At 41.8% G+C, this 18634-nt stretch overlaps 1 protein-coding gene across 1 annotated transcript in view; it reads right to left on the bottom strand.

The window, feature by feature from the left end:
- Positions 1 to 410: 410 nt before the first annotated feature.
- Positions 411 to 18634, bottom strand: part of pax2a (paired box 2a) — a 30802-nt gene continuing 12578 nt past the window's right edge. The window contains 6 exon segments of the mRNA XM_066678782.1: positions 411 to 720; positions 1041 to 1127; positions 2951 to 3052; positions 12100 to 12220; positions 15367 to 15402; positions 15404 to 15543. Coding sequence (XP_066534879.1) covers positions 644 to 720; positions 1041 to 1127; positions 2951 to 3052; positions 12100 to 12220; positions 15367 to 15402; positions 15404 to 15543 — 563 coding nt within the window. The 3' untranslated portion in view covers positions 411 to 643.

Genomic DNA, 18634 nt, shown 5'->3' with positions numbered 1-18634 from the left:
AAAAAAATGTATGTCTTTTGTTATCATCATGCCATCGTTTAGAGGCAGAGGATGACTGAAGTGGTCATTATGGCAGGGGTCTGAGTGAAAGCCTTCTACTGGAGTCCTCTCCTTCTCTGAGCCCCTTGCATAATTGATGTGTCCATGAGAGGTAAGACAGTGGTAATGGTAGGACATTGGCAAAGGACAATCCTAAATGCCTCAATCAATCCTTGGTCAATGACACTAAGTACAACATGTAAAGGAATGCATTGATGGAAAAAGCAAAAAAAAAAAAAAAAAAAAAAAAAAAAAAAAAAAAACACATCACTTGTTACTTTGTATTTTTCACACGGTTCATCATGTTTTTATATTTTATAATATATATATATTGTATAATCTTTCAGAGTCTTTTCGGAAAAATTGCTCAGTCACTTTTCGGTGCATTGAAGAACGAGGGCTCTGGTGCTGATGGTCAGGGGGTTGAAGAAATGTATGAGGCAAAAACACCCACCGCTGTTTGACCCTCGTAATCTCAGCTTGACCTCGCGAAACTGAAGATTGTGGAGTCACGTTCAATCCCGTGGACCTTAATGCCATTCAGACTGGTACAATATGGAGGCCACGACCATGGTGCTGCAGTTTGATTGGGTTGCCATGGTAACTAGTGACGGTCATAGGCAGTGGCAGCAGTGGGAGGGGCGGAGCCCCTGGATGCGGCACTATAATAATAAGGGGAACCTGGAAGTTAACAGAAGAGCGGACCGTTTGAAACCAACCAGTGCAGCACAACAGACGAACATTTAGGCCCACTCAAAAGCAGGTGGAAATATATATATATTTATATATAACTAAAACTCACTCCTACATTATGGCTTAGGCTACATGCTGTCATAATATCATAATAGTGAGGTTAGTACATTTTGTCAAATGTCAAAACAAAGATAAATATACTGATTTTTAAGTTCTTTAAAGATTATTTATAAATGTATTTGAACACTCAAGTCTTCAATCTAATAAGATAACATCAATAGCCTATGTATTAAAGTGTTAATACTCACTTAATAACGCAGGGTTACTGAATCGCCACGCTTCATTGTAGGTTGTGTATTGCGGATGGGAGTAGGGATTTCCTGAAAAATCGCTTCCTACAAATCAAAATAAATCACACTCTGAGATATGCTTAGCATTACTCTTAAACAACAATCAATACAATACAACAAGGCCTTTGATGCTTTAACACTTTGTTCTGAAACACAATTCCTGCCTGTAGGAATGGCCTCTATTCACGCTGGTGCTTCAGTCTAGGTCTTTAAAACTCAGGGCAAAATTGGCTAAGCACTTTGAACTGATGTACATCAGTGCTGACATATACTGCAGTATTTTAATGCACTAGTCCACAAATGCTGGAGATCCTGCTGCTTTAAGTGCTGCAGTGTGGGCGATCGTGTCGAACTTAACACAGCTCTAAACCGTTCTTTTCGTTTGATATGTGCCATTGAACTTTTAGAGTTCACTTTCTAAGCTTTCTACAAACTTCCCAAAGCACCCCAATGGACTCGTTCCTGCTTGCGCCCTCCCTCTATATACAGCCTGGATTCGACTTTCAGGGAACAGCCACAAGCGTGTCAGTGAGCAATGCTGTTGGTCCCCCCACGTTTCTTTCTTTTATGAGACAATAAAGGCTGGGGTTTATATGAAGCTGGTGAGGAATGGCTTTTGCTTTAACAGTGTTTGGGGTCTGTCACTAAATCTTAGTCGTTCGGGGACCAGATGAATGGGAGAGCACACTAAACCCGTGGCTGCTGGATTTAAGAGGATTTCTCACTGGATGTGTGTGACCAGTGAAAATACATCTTTGATGAAACCATATTTGATGTACCTGTAAAGATATGTTTGCCCAACAAATGAATTCTGTCACTGGATTAAATTTGCCCAGCAAAGAAAAAATAAAATGCTATTCATGTTTGCAACCCAGGGAGGCTGAATTTGGCTGAAGCACTCAACAGTGACCGCCACAAGAATCCTTCTCTGTTTGATGTAAAATATTTGTTTTCCATTTTTTTTTTCTCAAAATGTGTTTGTGCAGATGCTGTGAGGAATATTTTGTCACTGATGCTGAGGTCAGGTCTGGGAAAAAGCATGGAAGCAGTGCTACAGCTTATAGCTGGCCTCTTGCAGTATTGTACTGTACAGGACTGGCGTTGTGTGCCTGTGTGTGTGTTTGTATCCGTGTCTGTGTGTGTGCTGTTTGGGGAGAGGGCACCAGTCTGTTGCCAGATTGCATCCTGTCCTGGTGGCTGGCAGTGAAACTCAAGCCGGGTCCCTCAGAGAGATAGTGATTTAAATATTTACAGGCCTTCCCGCCCGCTGTTTTGTGACCCTTAACTGTTTGCTGTGAACCTGAACTGCAGGTTAAGTAGAGGGGGAAAGAGATACGCTCTGCAGCACTGCAGGCTGGGGTGGAGAGAGCCCTGTTTATCGATGGTCCGTGAGAATGCTGGGGGGGCGGGTAATGAGCGCTGGAACCCGAGTGGAACTGAGAGGAACTGTCCTATATCCCGTGCCCTGATCGCTTATTGAGCAGCGCTAATTTGCTCCTACGCAGCAAATAAGCAGCCCCATGTTTCCTTACAGGTCAATTACGTGTCCGAAGAGGCCTGCGATTCACACAGCCCATCACTGTCCTTAATAAGCCTATAGTCACTGCTTGGCTAGCCCTCTTTGTTACATACTTAGCATTATGCTAAAAGACATGGCTACTGTTTCAAAGATTTTTTCCTGTGCTGTTTTTCTTGCCGGACTCAGCGGGCACTTCTTCAAAGCTTTAAAAGTAAGCCTTCCAAACATTTCTTTATGAACTTTATGTTGGCTTTGAATGACCTCAGGTTTGCAGAAGATGGTCAATTGGTGAAAATATTACGAGCTCTCTTAAAATTAACAGCCTCATAAAAAGAGTAATGTCACTTACCAGGGACCATTCCAGCAAGCGTAGAGGTGGGGTAGCTTCCCTGCCCAGTGGGGGGGACATGAGGGGGGTAGCCTGGGAGAGTCGTGCTGGCCATGTCTCGGCCTGAAAGAAAGAGGCAAAGAATGTAAGAGAAGCCCCTGAACTATGTCTCAAATAAAAGAGACATATTTCCTCTTTGGTTATGCAAAGCTGAATCTTGACTAACGTGCTGTATTCTAATTTATAAGCAAACCTTTTATTTTCCTAGCAATATATATATATATATATATATTCACAAAGTTTACAAGCAAAAACACAGTTGCTCCTTGATATACCATAAAGCAAGGTATTGTGCAGACCACACACTTTTCACAGTAAAGTTTATGGTGCATAAAATAAACCGGAAAAGAGCCCTAAGCAGTAAGCAGTGCTGAAAGAAACACAGTGTGAAAATTTGTGACCTTGAGCTCAACTATAGTAAAAGCCTTCTATCATATCAGACATTTCCTCCTCTTTTCCACTCCACAAGTGTCTATAATCGACAATAATGCTTCAGATCCAAAGCTCATCAGTTATCAAAGAGGGCGCCAGCAATACAGCCACAGATGATTAGAAAGAAAAACAAGGAGCCTATATTGTCCGAAACTCATTACAGGCAAACCACACTGTGGTCAAAGATCATCTTCTCTTTGCGCTACCATTCAAAACCTGCTTACACAGCAGAACACCATGGCTTTTTTTATTCTCTCTCATCACTGTGCTTCACAAAAACACTGAAGGCCAGTTCTCACTCATGTGTCTATTTTTTTTCTGTAGTGTGACAGAGATGAACAGAACTGAACACTTTTGTTTGGCAGAGCCCTTACTGAAGACCTCAGCAGTGCTGAGGGTAGAAGCGAGCTTGGCCTCTACATTCAGTCCTGTAATTGGTGGTGACGGCCAGCTCTTCTGGCCAAGCCTTTGGCTCCAGCTCTGGAACGTAGAGCCTGAGCCTGAGTCTGAACTGGGCCTTCACTGGGCCTCCTGCCTTTGTCATGGAGGATAGTGACATCCACTCAGTCGAATGTGCTCACTTTTTACAGAGCAGAAATCTGCCACTATGGGATTAGGATGATGTCTTTAACAAGATGTGTTTAATAGAGGATTTATGGGGAAAAAGAAAGGACTCAATAGAAACTGCAGTATTCCCAGAGTCCAGTAACAATATTCATCTAGAATTACACCATTAAGAATCATTCTCTGAATCCCTTGATTGCTTTAGCAAGCTGAGCTGTGGTTCTTATCAGTTTCTTCTGCAATAAAAAAATCTACACTGTAGCAGAGAATTAGAATATTAATATAAAACTAATAAGTAGCTTGGGTCCGTTGGTGAGCAGTTACAACATACCAGCTTCCAGTTTGAATCTTTAAAATAATGTGATTACAATTCACAGGGAGAATTATTATATATCATTGCCTTCCCAAAAAAAGAAGGATGTCCAATATTTTATTTTTATTTTTCTGCATCATTTGAAGACAGTAAATGTCCTTTATATTTTTTTGTAACATTTTAAATATTTTAAGTTATATACAATCTGCAAAAAATATGTTTAATAAATATGTACAAAATGCCCTCTGATAATAGATATGAGCACCTGGAACTCGCATGGTTGTACTCCTAGTTATGGATTAAGTCTAGTCCTGAACGACTCTGCACAAAGGAGATTCCCTGTTGAAATTTAAATATATTCCAGGGCTAGGTTAACCTCTCAGAAGAAAACTACCTCTTATTTGTTTGTGTGTCTCGAGTTAACAGGCTAAGAATACTGCCATGCACCTTCACTCAGCCCCTTCACATAGACTTGCCTGCAGCATAAAGTTCTTCCTCAGTTTGAAAGCTATAAGCATTGATGTGTTTAGCATTGCTGTGCTCCAGCAGCCAGCCTTCACAATATTTCTGAATCTGGACTTTTACAGTTAAATTCATTTGCCTACATTTTTTGTTGGCTTTGACTAAACAACACCAGCAGGAAAAGTACCCTTCACTGTAATAGATTTTAAGATCCTGTACATATAATACAATATCTGGCTCTACAAGCGAATTAATAATAAATTTATAGCTATTATATGTGTGTCAAATGCTGTGGATTATTTGTTTTAGCTTCATAAATAGTGATGTAATTCACAAATGCTTGAGCCAGTCATCACATGGCAAAGCATCTCATTAAAAATTGTATAAATTAGAAAATCTGAGCACAGTAACTTTATAATGTGCAAAATAATTTTATATTTGGTGTCCTGAATATTTGTAATAGCTAGTATGAATTATTTAAACACTGTATTATAATTCATTAATTTCCCCATGATGTCTATAAACCTTTCTCTAAGAAGCTGCTAAAAAAAGTAAAAGAATTTGGAGTGATTTTTGTTGTTGTTTGTTTGTTTGTTGTTTAGAAACATTTTTGAAAATAAATCCCACTATCACAACACATGAGTTAATATCTGAGGAGTGCAGAATGAATTTGAAATATGTTGAAACATACACTCTCACACAAACACAGACACATACAGGCCAGGGTGGCCAAACTTTCCCAGCATAAAATAACAAAGCAGTCATCATTAATGGTAGCTAGTAGCTCTGGGCTAGAGATGGACAGTAGGTGTCTCCCCCCAACCAGCGCAGGGTACAATGATTTTTTTTTTCCTTCTCCAGTGGGGCTGTACCTGCTATAATAGGCTGGCTTGCATACTGGCCGTAGCTGGGGCCATGGTGGGCATAGGCACCGTAGCAGGGGGTGGAGGCGTCTACTGACACGCTGGGCTGGAAGGGCAACAGTTCCGCTAGGCCCGAGGCTGCCAGCGAGGAGGGGGTGAAAGGAGCCAGCGAAGCCTCGTGTGGCTCTTGCTTAACACACACCGAGGACGAATGGGATTCTGCCGGGTGGAGAAACAAAACAAAAGCCACACACACAATCAGACAATGCACAGGCACACACACGCACACACAAGCACAAAAAGAAAGTAAAAAAATGGAATGAAGTAGGATAGATGTTATGAATGGGACCAGTCGGTCAAAACCAACATAACAAAAGGAAATTGGAGAGAAATACGGATTTGTCTGACTGTGTGCAGTGATAGTGTTTTTTTGTAACTGCTTTAGCACATCTAAGTAACTCTCTGTGTTTGTACATTCTTACACAAAAGACAGACATCACCCTTCATTTATTTGTTTGGAACAAACCATTAAAGACAAGGATTTTGTGAAAGTATAATTATAAAATGGGACCAACTAAGTGTCAACAGCAGATACATAATATTTGAAGAATTAATTTGGGGAAGAAAATAAAAATAAATGCCATTCTAGCTCTGAATCTGAACATCATCACAGGTGTTTTGTCCATCTTTCTGAGAGGATGTGAGGAGACTCAACAAGGTATATGGCACTGTCAGAATTAACAGGCAAAACAGTAAACCCCTGCACACAAAAACTGTGGTCTGGCTGTCACAGACCTCAGATCTTAGCATATCATTAAATTATTTAAAAAACATAACAGCAGGGTATTCAACCAGCTTCTAAGAGAGAACATTGGAAGTACTTTGAAAAAACAAAACGTGTCCAGAAAAAAAATACAAATTTATTAAACTAAAAGAATATGTGTGTGTGTGTGTGTGTGTGTGTGTGTGTGTGTGTGTGTCAGTAATGGTCAGATGTCATGTTTGCAGGGGTCAAAGGGTATCACAGTAACACACACACACACAACCTCAAATAATTAGACTGCCGATACCTTAAACACACTGTTAAGCAAATGGAACCTAATGGTCATCTCCTACAGCTTGTGAATGGAAATCCCGAAGTGTAAAGAGCATTCTTCCCTTTAAAGGCCCTGATAAAACTTTCTCAACCCAAACCCTTGGGCTTTTCCTTTGAAATCTTCACTGAATACGAGTCTGAACGTGAAGTGTCAGGTAAGAGATAACACCTCTTTGGAGCCCACAAGTGGTCTGTTTTGATGTGAAACAACTCATGCATTGAATATATTTAATTTCTGAAAGCTGAATCCTTCTAATGAACCTGAGCAACAGGAATTACTCTAAAGCAAATTCTAGCAGTTTGGCTTTCATTATAAACTAACAAATGAATATATTTCCTCATTATTAGGTCATTTCTGTGTGTACACTATCTGTAAAATAACATCTACAACCAATTTGAAAGCCTCCCAGGTCAATCAAGCTCAGATATGAGAGAAATTTCCCTCAGGTTTAGGTGTATGAAAATAACTGAGGAAAAAAAATCACACACACACCCATACACACACACACACACACACACACACACACACCACACACTGCAATTCATAAAACAGTCGCTTTGTAACATCAGCATTAATATCATCTGGCTGATGAAAGTTGGCATTTTTCATTCATCTTAGCGGGTTTGCCGCTGCAACCCAAACAATCAATGTAATCTCTTTCTCTCTCTCTCTCTCTCTCTCTCTCTCTCTCTCTCTCTCTCTCTCTCTCTCTCTCTCTCTCTCTCTCTCTCTCCCCCCCCTTTAACATCCTCTTCTGTTAGCGTGGTCTGTGGGGAGGGCTCTCACAGCTCCATGATAGCCTCATTAGCTGCTTCCCAACTATTGTTGTTTTACAACCGAGCTGTGTGCGGAGAATCCCTCATTAAGATAAGGCCTCCTTTATGTCGGACGCAACCCTGACAACCCTTTCAGACCTAACGCCAGGAAATCGGGCAACTTAACTGGCCTCTTTCCCACACAAATCAATGGCAGAATTTCCCGTCGCGAAGGAGCTCGAGTCTGATGGCTGCATCTGCGTACAGTACCTGACTAATAAACCTGGCGTTTTAGCAGCAAGCTCGTTAGAGAATGTAAAATTTTGTTGCCAGCCGTACAAAAAAAGGTTCAGGGGAGGCATAAAATGAACAGCTCGGATGACTATATTTTGCAGAAGGAGATGTTGGCCATAAAGCTCAACTTGGAGACGAAAACCTTTGAGGCCAATAAAGGCGAGGGGAAAGAGGCTTTTTGGAGCGAATTAGGCCTCCTGTTTTCACACGCAGTGCTCTGCTGTTGTCAGACAGACAAGGGCACCGTGCTACGCTGACCGGGGGCTTAGTGTTCGAGATCAGTGAACTTTGAAACTAATCAGAAGTGCTGTTGCTTATTGTCCCGCGGACGAGCGAGGCCTGCGAAAAGGAAGGCTGTCAACCTCCTGATTACTGAGATGGGAGATAAACACAGGTCTGTGCGGAGGCTCTCTCGCAGCAAAACACATCACTGCATCAGACCTATAGAGTTCTCCACATCTGTCTCTCTCCAGTGCATGGTTTCACATGGGTGCATATACTGAGGGGAGTGTATCTGGGTGGTGATGGTGGTGGTGGTAATGGTGGTGATGTGGGGGGAGGCAAGTGTTTGACCTTCCTTTTTTTAAGCCTAGCAGCTACAGCAAAGTCACCTGCATACAGGACTTTAGGGGATTAAACATGTTTTTTTCGAATCTCCACAACTGGGACACCTTCATGACTGTAACAATAACAATAACTAAAATCTTTGACCTCCATTTTCAGTTTTCTGGAGTCTGCCATTCATCATGAGCCTGCAATAAAAAGCAAACATAAAAAAGCAAGCCTAATCTATTGCGACTAAGCGAAAACTGTTTGCTGAGGCGATTTAAAGTTGAATTCCCTGTCTATGTGCTTAAAAGTCATTCATTATCAAATGTGTGCTCAAAGGTTAGTGTGCTATTGTGAGGATGAAATAAACATTAATTTGGGCAGCAGGGCCTGGCGGGGCTGAGCTGAGCCGAGCTGAGACACAGGTAGTTTGTCACCGGGCCACACATCAGGCGCCTAAGCCGAGCCGGCTGCCTGTTGTTCGCTGCTCACTGGAGAATAGCAAGCCACACTTAAAAAATGGCTCTCTGGCGGATATATTTCAGCCGGAGTTCATCAGCGGCATAGGCCGACACAAAGCAGTCTTTTCTTTCCTCTCTGCCTGCGTATGCTGCTTTTCCTTCTAACTTCTCCTGCGCCATGCTTTCTTATTCTTCTCTCTCTCTCTCTCTCTCTCTCTCGCTCTCTCTCTTTTTTTTTTTCTTTTTTTTTACCACAGCCTACAGACATGGAGCTGTGTTGCTTTCAGGCACAGCACTCCCTACCCCCCCACACCATCTCTCTGAAGAGATTTGGAACAAGGGAGATCCCTTCAGCACCTGCTCAGGTTTTCAGCGGGTCAGAGGGGTGCCCATTTACACGGTACCATCCCACTGGCACCAGGAAGACTTCCATTATATGCCTCTGCAGGGAGGGCGCTTAAGAATGTGCACCGGCCATTCATTGTAGAGGTATGTGCAAAACGGCCCTTTTTTTTTTTAAATAAAAAAGGACGAGTCAGAGCTGGACAGCATCCAGGCTCGTTTCCATAGCTGGAATAAATCATGCCTTTGTTTTTTCATTACTGTAAATGTGTGGAAGTGCTGGAATGTGATGCCTCACTGGTGGTTATAAAACAGCGGTCCCAAAACAAAACCACATAAAGAGTAAAATTCACTCCTTAAGAATCTGATATTGAAAAGATTAGCTCAAATTTCAAGGGGCCAAACAGCTTCAGTGTTTCCCTGCACAGAAACAACTGTGTGCTTTCACATTAATAGAAATACATCTGTTTTACCAGGAGACATCAGCCCACTCCAGATACACCAGCCTGCTCAGAGAAATGAATCCAGCTATCTAACAGTGCTTCCTGCATTTTCAGCCACAGAACAGCAGTCCTAACTCTTGACGCTAATAGGATAAACAGCAAACAGAAAAGTGCCTGTCTCTTTTGCCTCGTGCTGCCCTTAACATTCCAATTTCTGTTTTGTAATGAAGAGTTCATTAATCATTCATCTTTAATAGATTATGCAAATCTCATGACATAAAATCAACATGATCAATGACAGCGTGAATTTTAATTGGCTCAGGAAAACATTGCGGGGAATGACCATAATCTGCAGCTCTATCCAGTGGCAGGGAGTCATTTATTCCAAATTGGCTCTCAATGTAAATGCAGGGGATAATTTAGCACCTCTTTTAACTTGGTCCTTATACCCATTTCCAAAGTTTATCACATGGTAGAACACCATAACATCCAGTTATTGCATATCACTCTGCATTACTTGCTCAGCACTGCATTATAAATGGAGTTATTACTGCCAAAACCCGTTTAAAATAGCACACGCAACATTTAATATTCAAGGCCTTCGAGTAAGGAGCTTTTTGCCCAGTGCATCAGAAAGGCAGTGGGGAAAATAATTACAATATCATTTCATGTTTGAAGAGTACACATAATAATTTAAGCTTCTGCTAGCTGTTCATGGACTTTTCCTCAGCACACATTGTATGAAACCAAGCACTGTTAGTAAAATATATAAAGAAATGGGTGAATTTTCTAGGTAAGGAAAATGTTCCTTTACATTCGATTTTATTATAAAACTCTATAATTCCAACTCATTTTGGACCATTTCTGTTTTCCCATCCCAGTGAGATTCTAATACAGTGTAAACAGCAGCTGGACTTTTGTAAATGATGTAAAATGATGGTATAAATGATTATTCCAACAGCAATTAATTGTAATATTAAAAAAAAAAAAAAAAAAAAAGATCATGGTTTCTTTAAGATGCAAGTCCGGTGTTGTGAACCGAAAGGTGGTCAGCACTGAAACCCCCTTGTGGAGTCCCATCCCAGGTGCAAGAAAGGCCACCTGCCATGAGGGTGCTCCCCAGACCGAGACTGCTTTCATACAAAGGACAAAAACACACCTTTCTTCTCCAGGGGCCCAACTTTCTGGAGGGAATCCTACCTCCCACATATTACGGCAAGGAAAAAAAAGCCCTTTCTTTTCACATAACACTGGCCAGCTATCATTTGAGAAGGGGGCACAGCAATTTTCAATCATCCTGTCCTACGCCCACACAGAACTCATTGGCTTTGATGGCTCCTGCATAATTATGTGAATTTTATTAAAAGCTCAGCGTATTAATCTCAGAGCGACAGTTGGCTATCAGTAAACTTAACCTTCTCCGAGGTAATAACAGCCGCTGCAATGAAACAATATTTCAATTAGCCAGCCTGACATTAACCACTACATACCAATAGACGACAAGCAGGGGGGATATTACCAGAGCAGCACAGAGCAACGCGCAGAGCTGTTTCTTACCCTGCCTCTGAAAGGTACAGGCTAAATCAAATATTCTTACAACAGTGCTGTTTACACAGGGAGGCATTACTGGCCGTTTTTATCCACCGCTCCTCAGTAAGCAGAGGTGACAGGTAGAAGCCGGTGCATCAATTACCTCAGAGTGACTTGCTTGACACCGTCAGTCAGCTCTCAAATCATCACTTTCACTGTTCCCACCCTGCCATGCAAGTAACAGCACCTGTCTGTACTGAGCCCTGTTCTCTCACATTGTCTGTCAGAACCGGCTCTAAAACTAATCTGACCACTTCAGATATAAACGCCAGATTCACGGACGCTCAGCTCAACTTCTATAGCTCACTTTACCACTCAACACGTCAGAAGAAAAGTCACACATAAACATACACTGAGAAAGTGAACCCTAGTGCTAGCTAATGCTAGCTAGAATGCTACTTGCCTGGGCAGAGGTGGGTAGTAACTAGTTTTAAGCAGCAAATTGAGTGTTTGAAACAAATTCCTATGCTGATAGATGTTGTATATACCATTTAGTGAGCTGAGAGATACATTGTTTTCATATCAAATGTTTTAAGAGTGCACAACTGCAAACTGCAAAGGCTGTGACTTTAAATACAGTCCTTAATATAAAAACAACTGGCTCTAGTTTTAATTGGGAAATGTAAACCTAATAAAACAAATCAAGAAGCAGCCTAACATCCAGATGCTATGTATCTGACAATACAGTCTCTACTATCTGACAGTTAATAGCAGCATACCTTCTTCAAACCAGAGAAAGTTAATAGTCTTCATAGCCACAATAACAAGCCAGGTCCTACGAAGTTCCATAGCATTTCTACCAAAAACGTAGTACTTGAATCATTTTGCTTTATATATATACACCTGTGTCATTATTTTATCAAATTAGCCATATGTTTACTTAAATATGAGACTACTCTACCCACCTCTGGGCCTGGGCTAGGGTGGGTGATCCAGCACTCTTACCTGTCACTACTGGGTAGCTCTGTGACACGCTGGAGCCCAATTCTGAGCTGGCGCTGGTCGACAGACTGGGCTTGACCTCGTCCAGTCCTGGGTTCAGTGCTGGTAGTGAGTATTCATTAGCCTGCCAATGAGGGGGACACTTTAAACAGGCGCACAGCAGCACAGCTCTCTATTTGAGGTGTCCAATTATAAAGCTAACCGCTTCTGAGCCGCCAGTCAGCCAAGTATGTTCCATTATCATGTGAAGCCATGTTTAATGCTTTGTCTGCCATTTTTTTTGTGTGTAGCTCTACGAGGAGAAGAAAAGAAAGGAAAAATGCGCCACTACCGGAGGCACCAGCTACTTCTAGGTTAATCTACTGGCTGCTCAGGTGATAGCTATGTAGCTTTATAAATGAGCACCTGGAATACAGTGATACTGAAATTCTGTAGCATCTTCGCTCTACCCATTCACAGAGAGAGGGAGTGTAAGGCCTGAGTGTGTATTTTGGTGAGAGGGCATGTGCATGGTGAGTGCATACATTACTTTTTTTTTTTTTTTTTTTTTTTTTTTTTTGAGCGGGGTTGAGCGTAGGATTTGGAGCGGGTTGAAAGGCAGGGGTGTCAGCTGCCTCTTTGTGCTTGACTGCAGCCATCCCCCTGACCAGCCAAGGGAAGAGACGGCCCTGCTTTGTTAGATTACCGACATGTGGCCCCGTTTCTAGAGCCAGAACCGACCGTTTGTAATTGTTTTCTTTGGAAAAAAAGGAAGTGATGACACATGCAAGGGACAGACAGACCAATTAAAGAGATGTTTGAGATGTATTATTTTGCGTGCACAATAGATTTATGCTCTATTTGCTGAATTGCATTTTTGGCTACAATAATTATTTGAATTAGATTTGTATTTGGATTGTTTAGATTATTCTTATATATTAAAAGTATTAAAGGTAATAGGTTATTTAAAAGTTGTCATTTTCATCATTAACCACCTTTTTTTATATTTTCAGCAAATATTATGCTATACTATATTAATATTAGACTATAATGTTTACTGAGCAGATCTGATGAGGGTGACACTTCTCAGTGTGTCTTATTATAAATGGTTTTCTTGTATAAATGGTTCATCCGGTTGTTATCTCTGTGCTAATGAAATATGTGTTTGCATATATACAAACACACTCGGGTGTGTGTGAATGTGTACCTAAATGGGACCAGTGTCCCAAAGGGAAATGCCGTGACCCCGGTCTTGTCTGTCTCTATCCCAGATAAACTCTAATTGTCTGATACAACTGTTCAGTGGGCCAGTGGCGGATGTTCCTCTCTATTCGGCTTGGCCTCAGATGCACAACAGCCATTTTATCATGCAGATAGGGGCAGGTTGGGCGTGGGGCAACTGAAGAGCCATCTGAAAAGGATGACCAAATGGCTGGCAGAAGTGTGGGAGGGGTGAGTCCATTGAGTTCAGCATTTCCAAAATGGCTTTTTAATGCCTTGCTTCACACACCAGACATTGGCTAATAGGGCCGTCCTTTCATGAGTTAAAAAGGTGGCCGAAAAAAGAGACCAATAAAAGGGAATAAGGTCTGATTAATATTACACTGAATTAAAAGTGATTTTTCTGGGCCTGTTTCAGGGCCATTTTTTTCCTTACGCTTAACCTCTTTCCCTGCAATTTTAATACCTTCCCTGGTTCTCTTTGTGATTGCAAGTCATTTCCAATTCGTTTTGGTATTGATCTTCCAATAGAAATCAGTTTTGTAATTAGCTGCAAATTAGGCCCTCTACTAGGGGTGAGGGCTGTCCCCCTGATTTATCACCAGTGTAATTCGCCACGATTGGAGAGAAATTAAAATGAACTCAATTAGGCCTCTGCTTTTGCTTTATAGGTCTCCACTTGGAGTTTCTTGGGAAAAATTAATAGTTGCTTGTTGTTTAATAGTCTAATGAAAGTAAATAAAGGTTAAGCCTATGACTTTAAATAAGAGGTTGTATAGAAGGGTTCTTCCCCCCCCCCCTTTCTCTGCTTGTATTTTGTTTAGCAAGACTCTAAACTGCACCTCTGGCCACATCAGGACCAGGATTTTTTTTCACTTTGGTTGTTTAAATATTATATTAATATAAATGTGTTTGAATATTAATTACGATTTTTTTTCTTTTATGTGGGGGGGGGGGGGTGGGCGGTTGTAAATAAACATATATTTATAAAAACATAAAATTTATTTCACTCTCAAAACCATATATTAATTATATATATATTTTTTAAATTAAAGGCAATGTTCATGATTTTAATCAAAAACAATTTTTTTTAATTTATAAAATTCTGAGGATGTTTCCTCACAATTTGCTGTTCTCCAGGTTGTTTGCATGCTCCAAATCTGACTAATGTATTTACAAAGCCCCACTGTAAAATGCCTCAAAATCAAAGTGTCTCGGTCCCGTATGATATTTCTCTCTCCCAACATTAAAAAACACAAATTGAGGATAATGCTCTATTCCTGCTCCAAAGGTGCGTAATATTGACTTATTGCTATTTTCCAAATTTGTGAGAGCACTAACTGCATTACAGAAAGTGCTACAAAACTTAAAAACTTGAGTTCCAAATAGTTTTTGTGGTAATTCAAGCAGTAAATAAACACTTCAGCCACATTCAAACAACAGTTGTTTTCTCCTCCCAAACATATTTTTACACGCAGCACAAATAAACCAGAGAGAACAGCAATTCCCCACAATTGTAGATGTCCTGTTTAATAGTTTGTCATATGTCATGACAAATTTAAGCATTTTTATTTTGTAAGAGATAAAGGATATTTTGAAGAGCTTTTGTAAAAATGAATTAGGAGTTGTCTTAAAGTCATGCAAAATCATTGGCAGATCTCAAGCTAAACCGTAAACAGCAAGGAAATGTTGGATATGGGCCCTTTAATATATTCAGCGGAGACATGGGTTAGCAAAATAGTATTGTTTTGGATTAAATATCATGGTGAGTTGTAGGGACTGAGTTGGTGTAGGGTAGGTATCAGCTATAGTAGATGTATTGTATCTGAGAAGGGTAAGCGAAAAATGGTTGTTGACTTTTATTTACCACTAGGATGGTTGCTTTTGTGTGAAGTGCTCAAATCAAAAGCGTATTTTAAGTTTCTCACTTTTTGTCATGCTTCTAGTTTTGGAACAATTAAGTTAGACTTGACTAATCATAACGGTGGGTCCGGTTAGAGATACTTGTGTCAGAGTGGATTTGCTGTATTTGGTCAGAGTTATTCTCCAGTTAGCCTTGGTGTTACTGACCTGCTCTGGCTTGATGTGCTCTGACGTTGGGAAGACGTTCTGGGTATGATGGCCGCTCAAACACCCGGTCCAGAGCCTCCAGCTGCTGCTGAGTGAAGGCATCGGCCCTCAGGTGCTTCCGTAAACTCTCCACACTACCCTGAGAATCACTGTTTGGGCCAGAGCCATCTGAGCCATCTACGAGAAGAGAGAGGGACAAGGCCACATGCTAGTAGCAGTCATAATGGCCCCATTTCTCTGCAGGGCAGCCACCCAAATACAAAAAGAAAAAAAAAAAACCCTCCCTTGCTCTCATAGCCCAGCCTAGTTCAGCTCTCAGCACCAGTGGTGAGAGCAGGGCTGAAAGATAGGAGTTTATCAGTTCAAATTCAGTCAGCACTAGCCTCAAACAGATCCTAATAGCTGTGGAAAGACAGCAGAAGAGTGGGAGGAGGAGGGGAGAAAGCGAAAAATGAGAGCGAGCCAGAGAGAGAAAGAAGGGGGAAACAGAGAGGGGGACAGAGAGAGAGAGAGAGAGAGAGAGAGAGAGAGAGGTCCTCCTCCTCCTACACTTTCACCTCCCCCTCCCTGTCCAGCATCAGCACCGTCATCATGTGATAGGTCTGCAGTAATTGATGGATTACCTTCAGCGCAAACATAGACTTGTTGGGAAGACCATGTGTTTTAGTATGAGCTGTAGCAATAAGGGGTGGTGGTGGTGAGGAATGGGAGTTGGGTCGGGGTTGGGAGGGTGCTTGTTCTCATTCGGTGGCTGGTGGAAATGGAGAGCTATTATTTAAAGGCACAATTTCCTTTAGAATGTAATGCTGCTTTCACTTTCAGATTGCTTTTCCCTGGAAAAATGGGGGGCCAGCTACAGCTTGAATACAATTACGCTGCTTGACTGCTAGCTTATGCATTTCCTTCAGACCCACTGTCTATAAACAAATGAGCAGTTTCCCCTCGGATTCTGACCTCATCACCTCGCTGAAGGAGGTGCCCCGGATTCCCCACTGCTTCATCTTCTTTCTGCTCTCAAAAGAAGAAAAAAAAGCCCTCAGTGCACCTCCAGCCAGCGTCCCCGCAACCCCGTCGAAGCTACGACCAGAGCCGCCCTACCTCCCAGCCGCTGGCTTTAGTTCCCTTACAAATCTGTCATTCTAAATTTGCAGCAGATTATGTTCTCTCCTCAGCGCGAGTGTGGTGATATATGATATGCAAGGCCCCTATTGATTGCCTGATCTGGTGGCAGGAGGGAGGCGAAATGAACTTGAAATGAACATCATGCCTCAACTCATTGTGCGTATAATACTCTACTTTAAATCCCACATTTTTCTGTGCTATGGAATTCAATTGATCAATCATGTTCCACTGATAGTACCATTTCAGGGGTGTTATTGCCATTCTAACCCGCCAGCTTGACCTTTTTTCAATGGCTGAAGCATAGGATGAACCTGACTTTCACAGAGAAATAGATCCATAGAGAGCTGTGATAGAGAGCGCTGTGTGTGTGTGTGTTATGTGTGTGTGCAGTACTCTTTGTGTGAGGCAGCCTCTACAATAAGGCAATATATATTTTCCCCTCCTATTAATCCCTCTTGAGGCGTGTATGCTCTTCATATGTGCTTTTTTTTTTCCTTGGCATTATTTGAATCATTCCATATTTGAGGTCAGGCATTTCTTACAGATGGCTCCCTTGGGGCCTTTCATACGGCTGTGTGTTGTTGCTGTATAAACCTCAATTGTTCTCTTTGGTACAGAAGAAAATAGAGTCATTAATTACTTTCTATCAGTTGGCCTAAGTGCAAACGGCGATCAATAAGCAAGCGTTTGTCATTCACTGTGCTACAGCATGCTTCCCATACTCAAACGCCCAAAGCGCACAGGGCTGCTGGTGGACGCAGGGGACACGGCTGCTCCAGCTATTGGGGCGGGGGTGGGGGGTGCTGGGCTGCTCGACACTACATTATAATATTTAGAGGAGATCTAGGCTAGGCCAAGGTTACATCAGCTTTTCTGTTCTTGCATGGTCTTGACTCAGTGTGCTCTGTCTGCAATAATGTTTTATGATTTGAAGTATTTAATAATAGCCACAGTTTTGACCTCTAAGAAGCTGCGTCTTAGAAGCCGGTTGCATAGCGATGAGGCCATTACCTTGTTCCTGCGACTGTTCTTTGCCGAGGTCCCTGTGGTTGTACCGTATTGATCACATTGGGACTCTTTGCGTGTTTGTTTTGACATCCTCTTACATTAGCACTCTGGTGCTATGGGACCGCCACTCTGTCAGATCAGATAACAGCGCTCCATAAAACACCCTTCTCCTGAGCGGCCTCCTCCAGAAAAAGCCTAATTCAGTTCAAACTACTGCAGGAGAGTGAGAGAGCACAACTTATCATAAATCTTGTTTAAAAAAATGCACGAGAGCTTTATGATGTGCTTGTAACTTTGTAACTGACCTTTTCCTTTAGCTAGGGCGGCTCAACCTGAAGTTTGGAAATGGGGCTTTAAATCATTATAGTGCATTGGTAGTTGGTAGTTTTAATTTACTGTGGTTTATATGCTCCAGAGGCACATGATCAAATTATATGCTATAAAAATTTATGTAATGTTCGCATAAAATTGGCATTTGATCTCAAACTACTGATTATTTTCCGAAATGATGTCGAAATCTAAGTGTGATTTTTAAATAAACCAAACATTTCTCTTTATATTGCATTACGTTGTTGGGCATGAAGGAGTTAAACTGCTAACACTAGTTGTAAAGGTTTATTGATATTGTTTTCAGAGTTTGTGTGCAATGGCAGGGAATGAGTTGGTTTGGTGGGGGGTTGTTGGAGCCAGTGTGACGTCCTGTAAACAGATAAATACTGTTCCTCCTGCTTTCATCTCTGATAAGAGAGCGAGAGAAAGAGAGAGAGAGAGAGAGAGAGAGAGAGAGAGAGAGAGTGAGAGAGAGCAGAGAGAGAGAGAGAGAGAGGGGAGAGAGAGGAGGGGAGAGAGAGAGAGAGAGAGAGAGAGAGAGAGAGAGAGAGGGGGGGGAGACGAGAGAGAGAGAGAGAGGGGGGGGGGGGGAGGGAGAGAGAGAGAGAGGAGAGAGAGAGGGGAGAGAGAGAGAGAGAGAGAGAGAGAAAAAGACGATTTTTGGAAAGCTAAATAGAGAGGGCCTGCTCCTGGCCTGACTCTGTCGGACGTGATCATATGTCAGTTTTGTTTATTGTTTACGTGTATTCTCTTTTAGAGGCTGAGGTAACGTGACTGATTTGTTTTGGGGGACCATCAATGCATTCGA

Source organism: Hoplias malabaricus, chromosome 8 (genome assembly GCF_029633855.1).
Source record: "Hoplias malabaricus isolate fHopMal1 chromosome 8, fHopMal1.hap1, whole genome shotgun sequence".
Taxonomy (NCBI): Eukaryota; Metazoa; Chordata; class Actinopteri; order Characiformes; family Erythrinidae; genus Hoplias; species Hoplias malabaricus.
The sequence above is the reverse complement of the archived record's forward strand: the minus strand, read 5'-3'. Positions and strand labels throughout refer to the sequence as shown.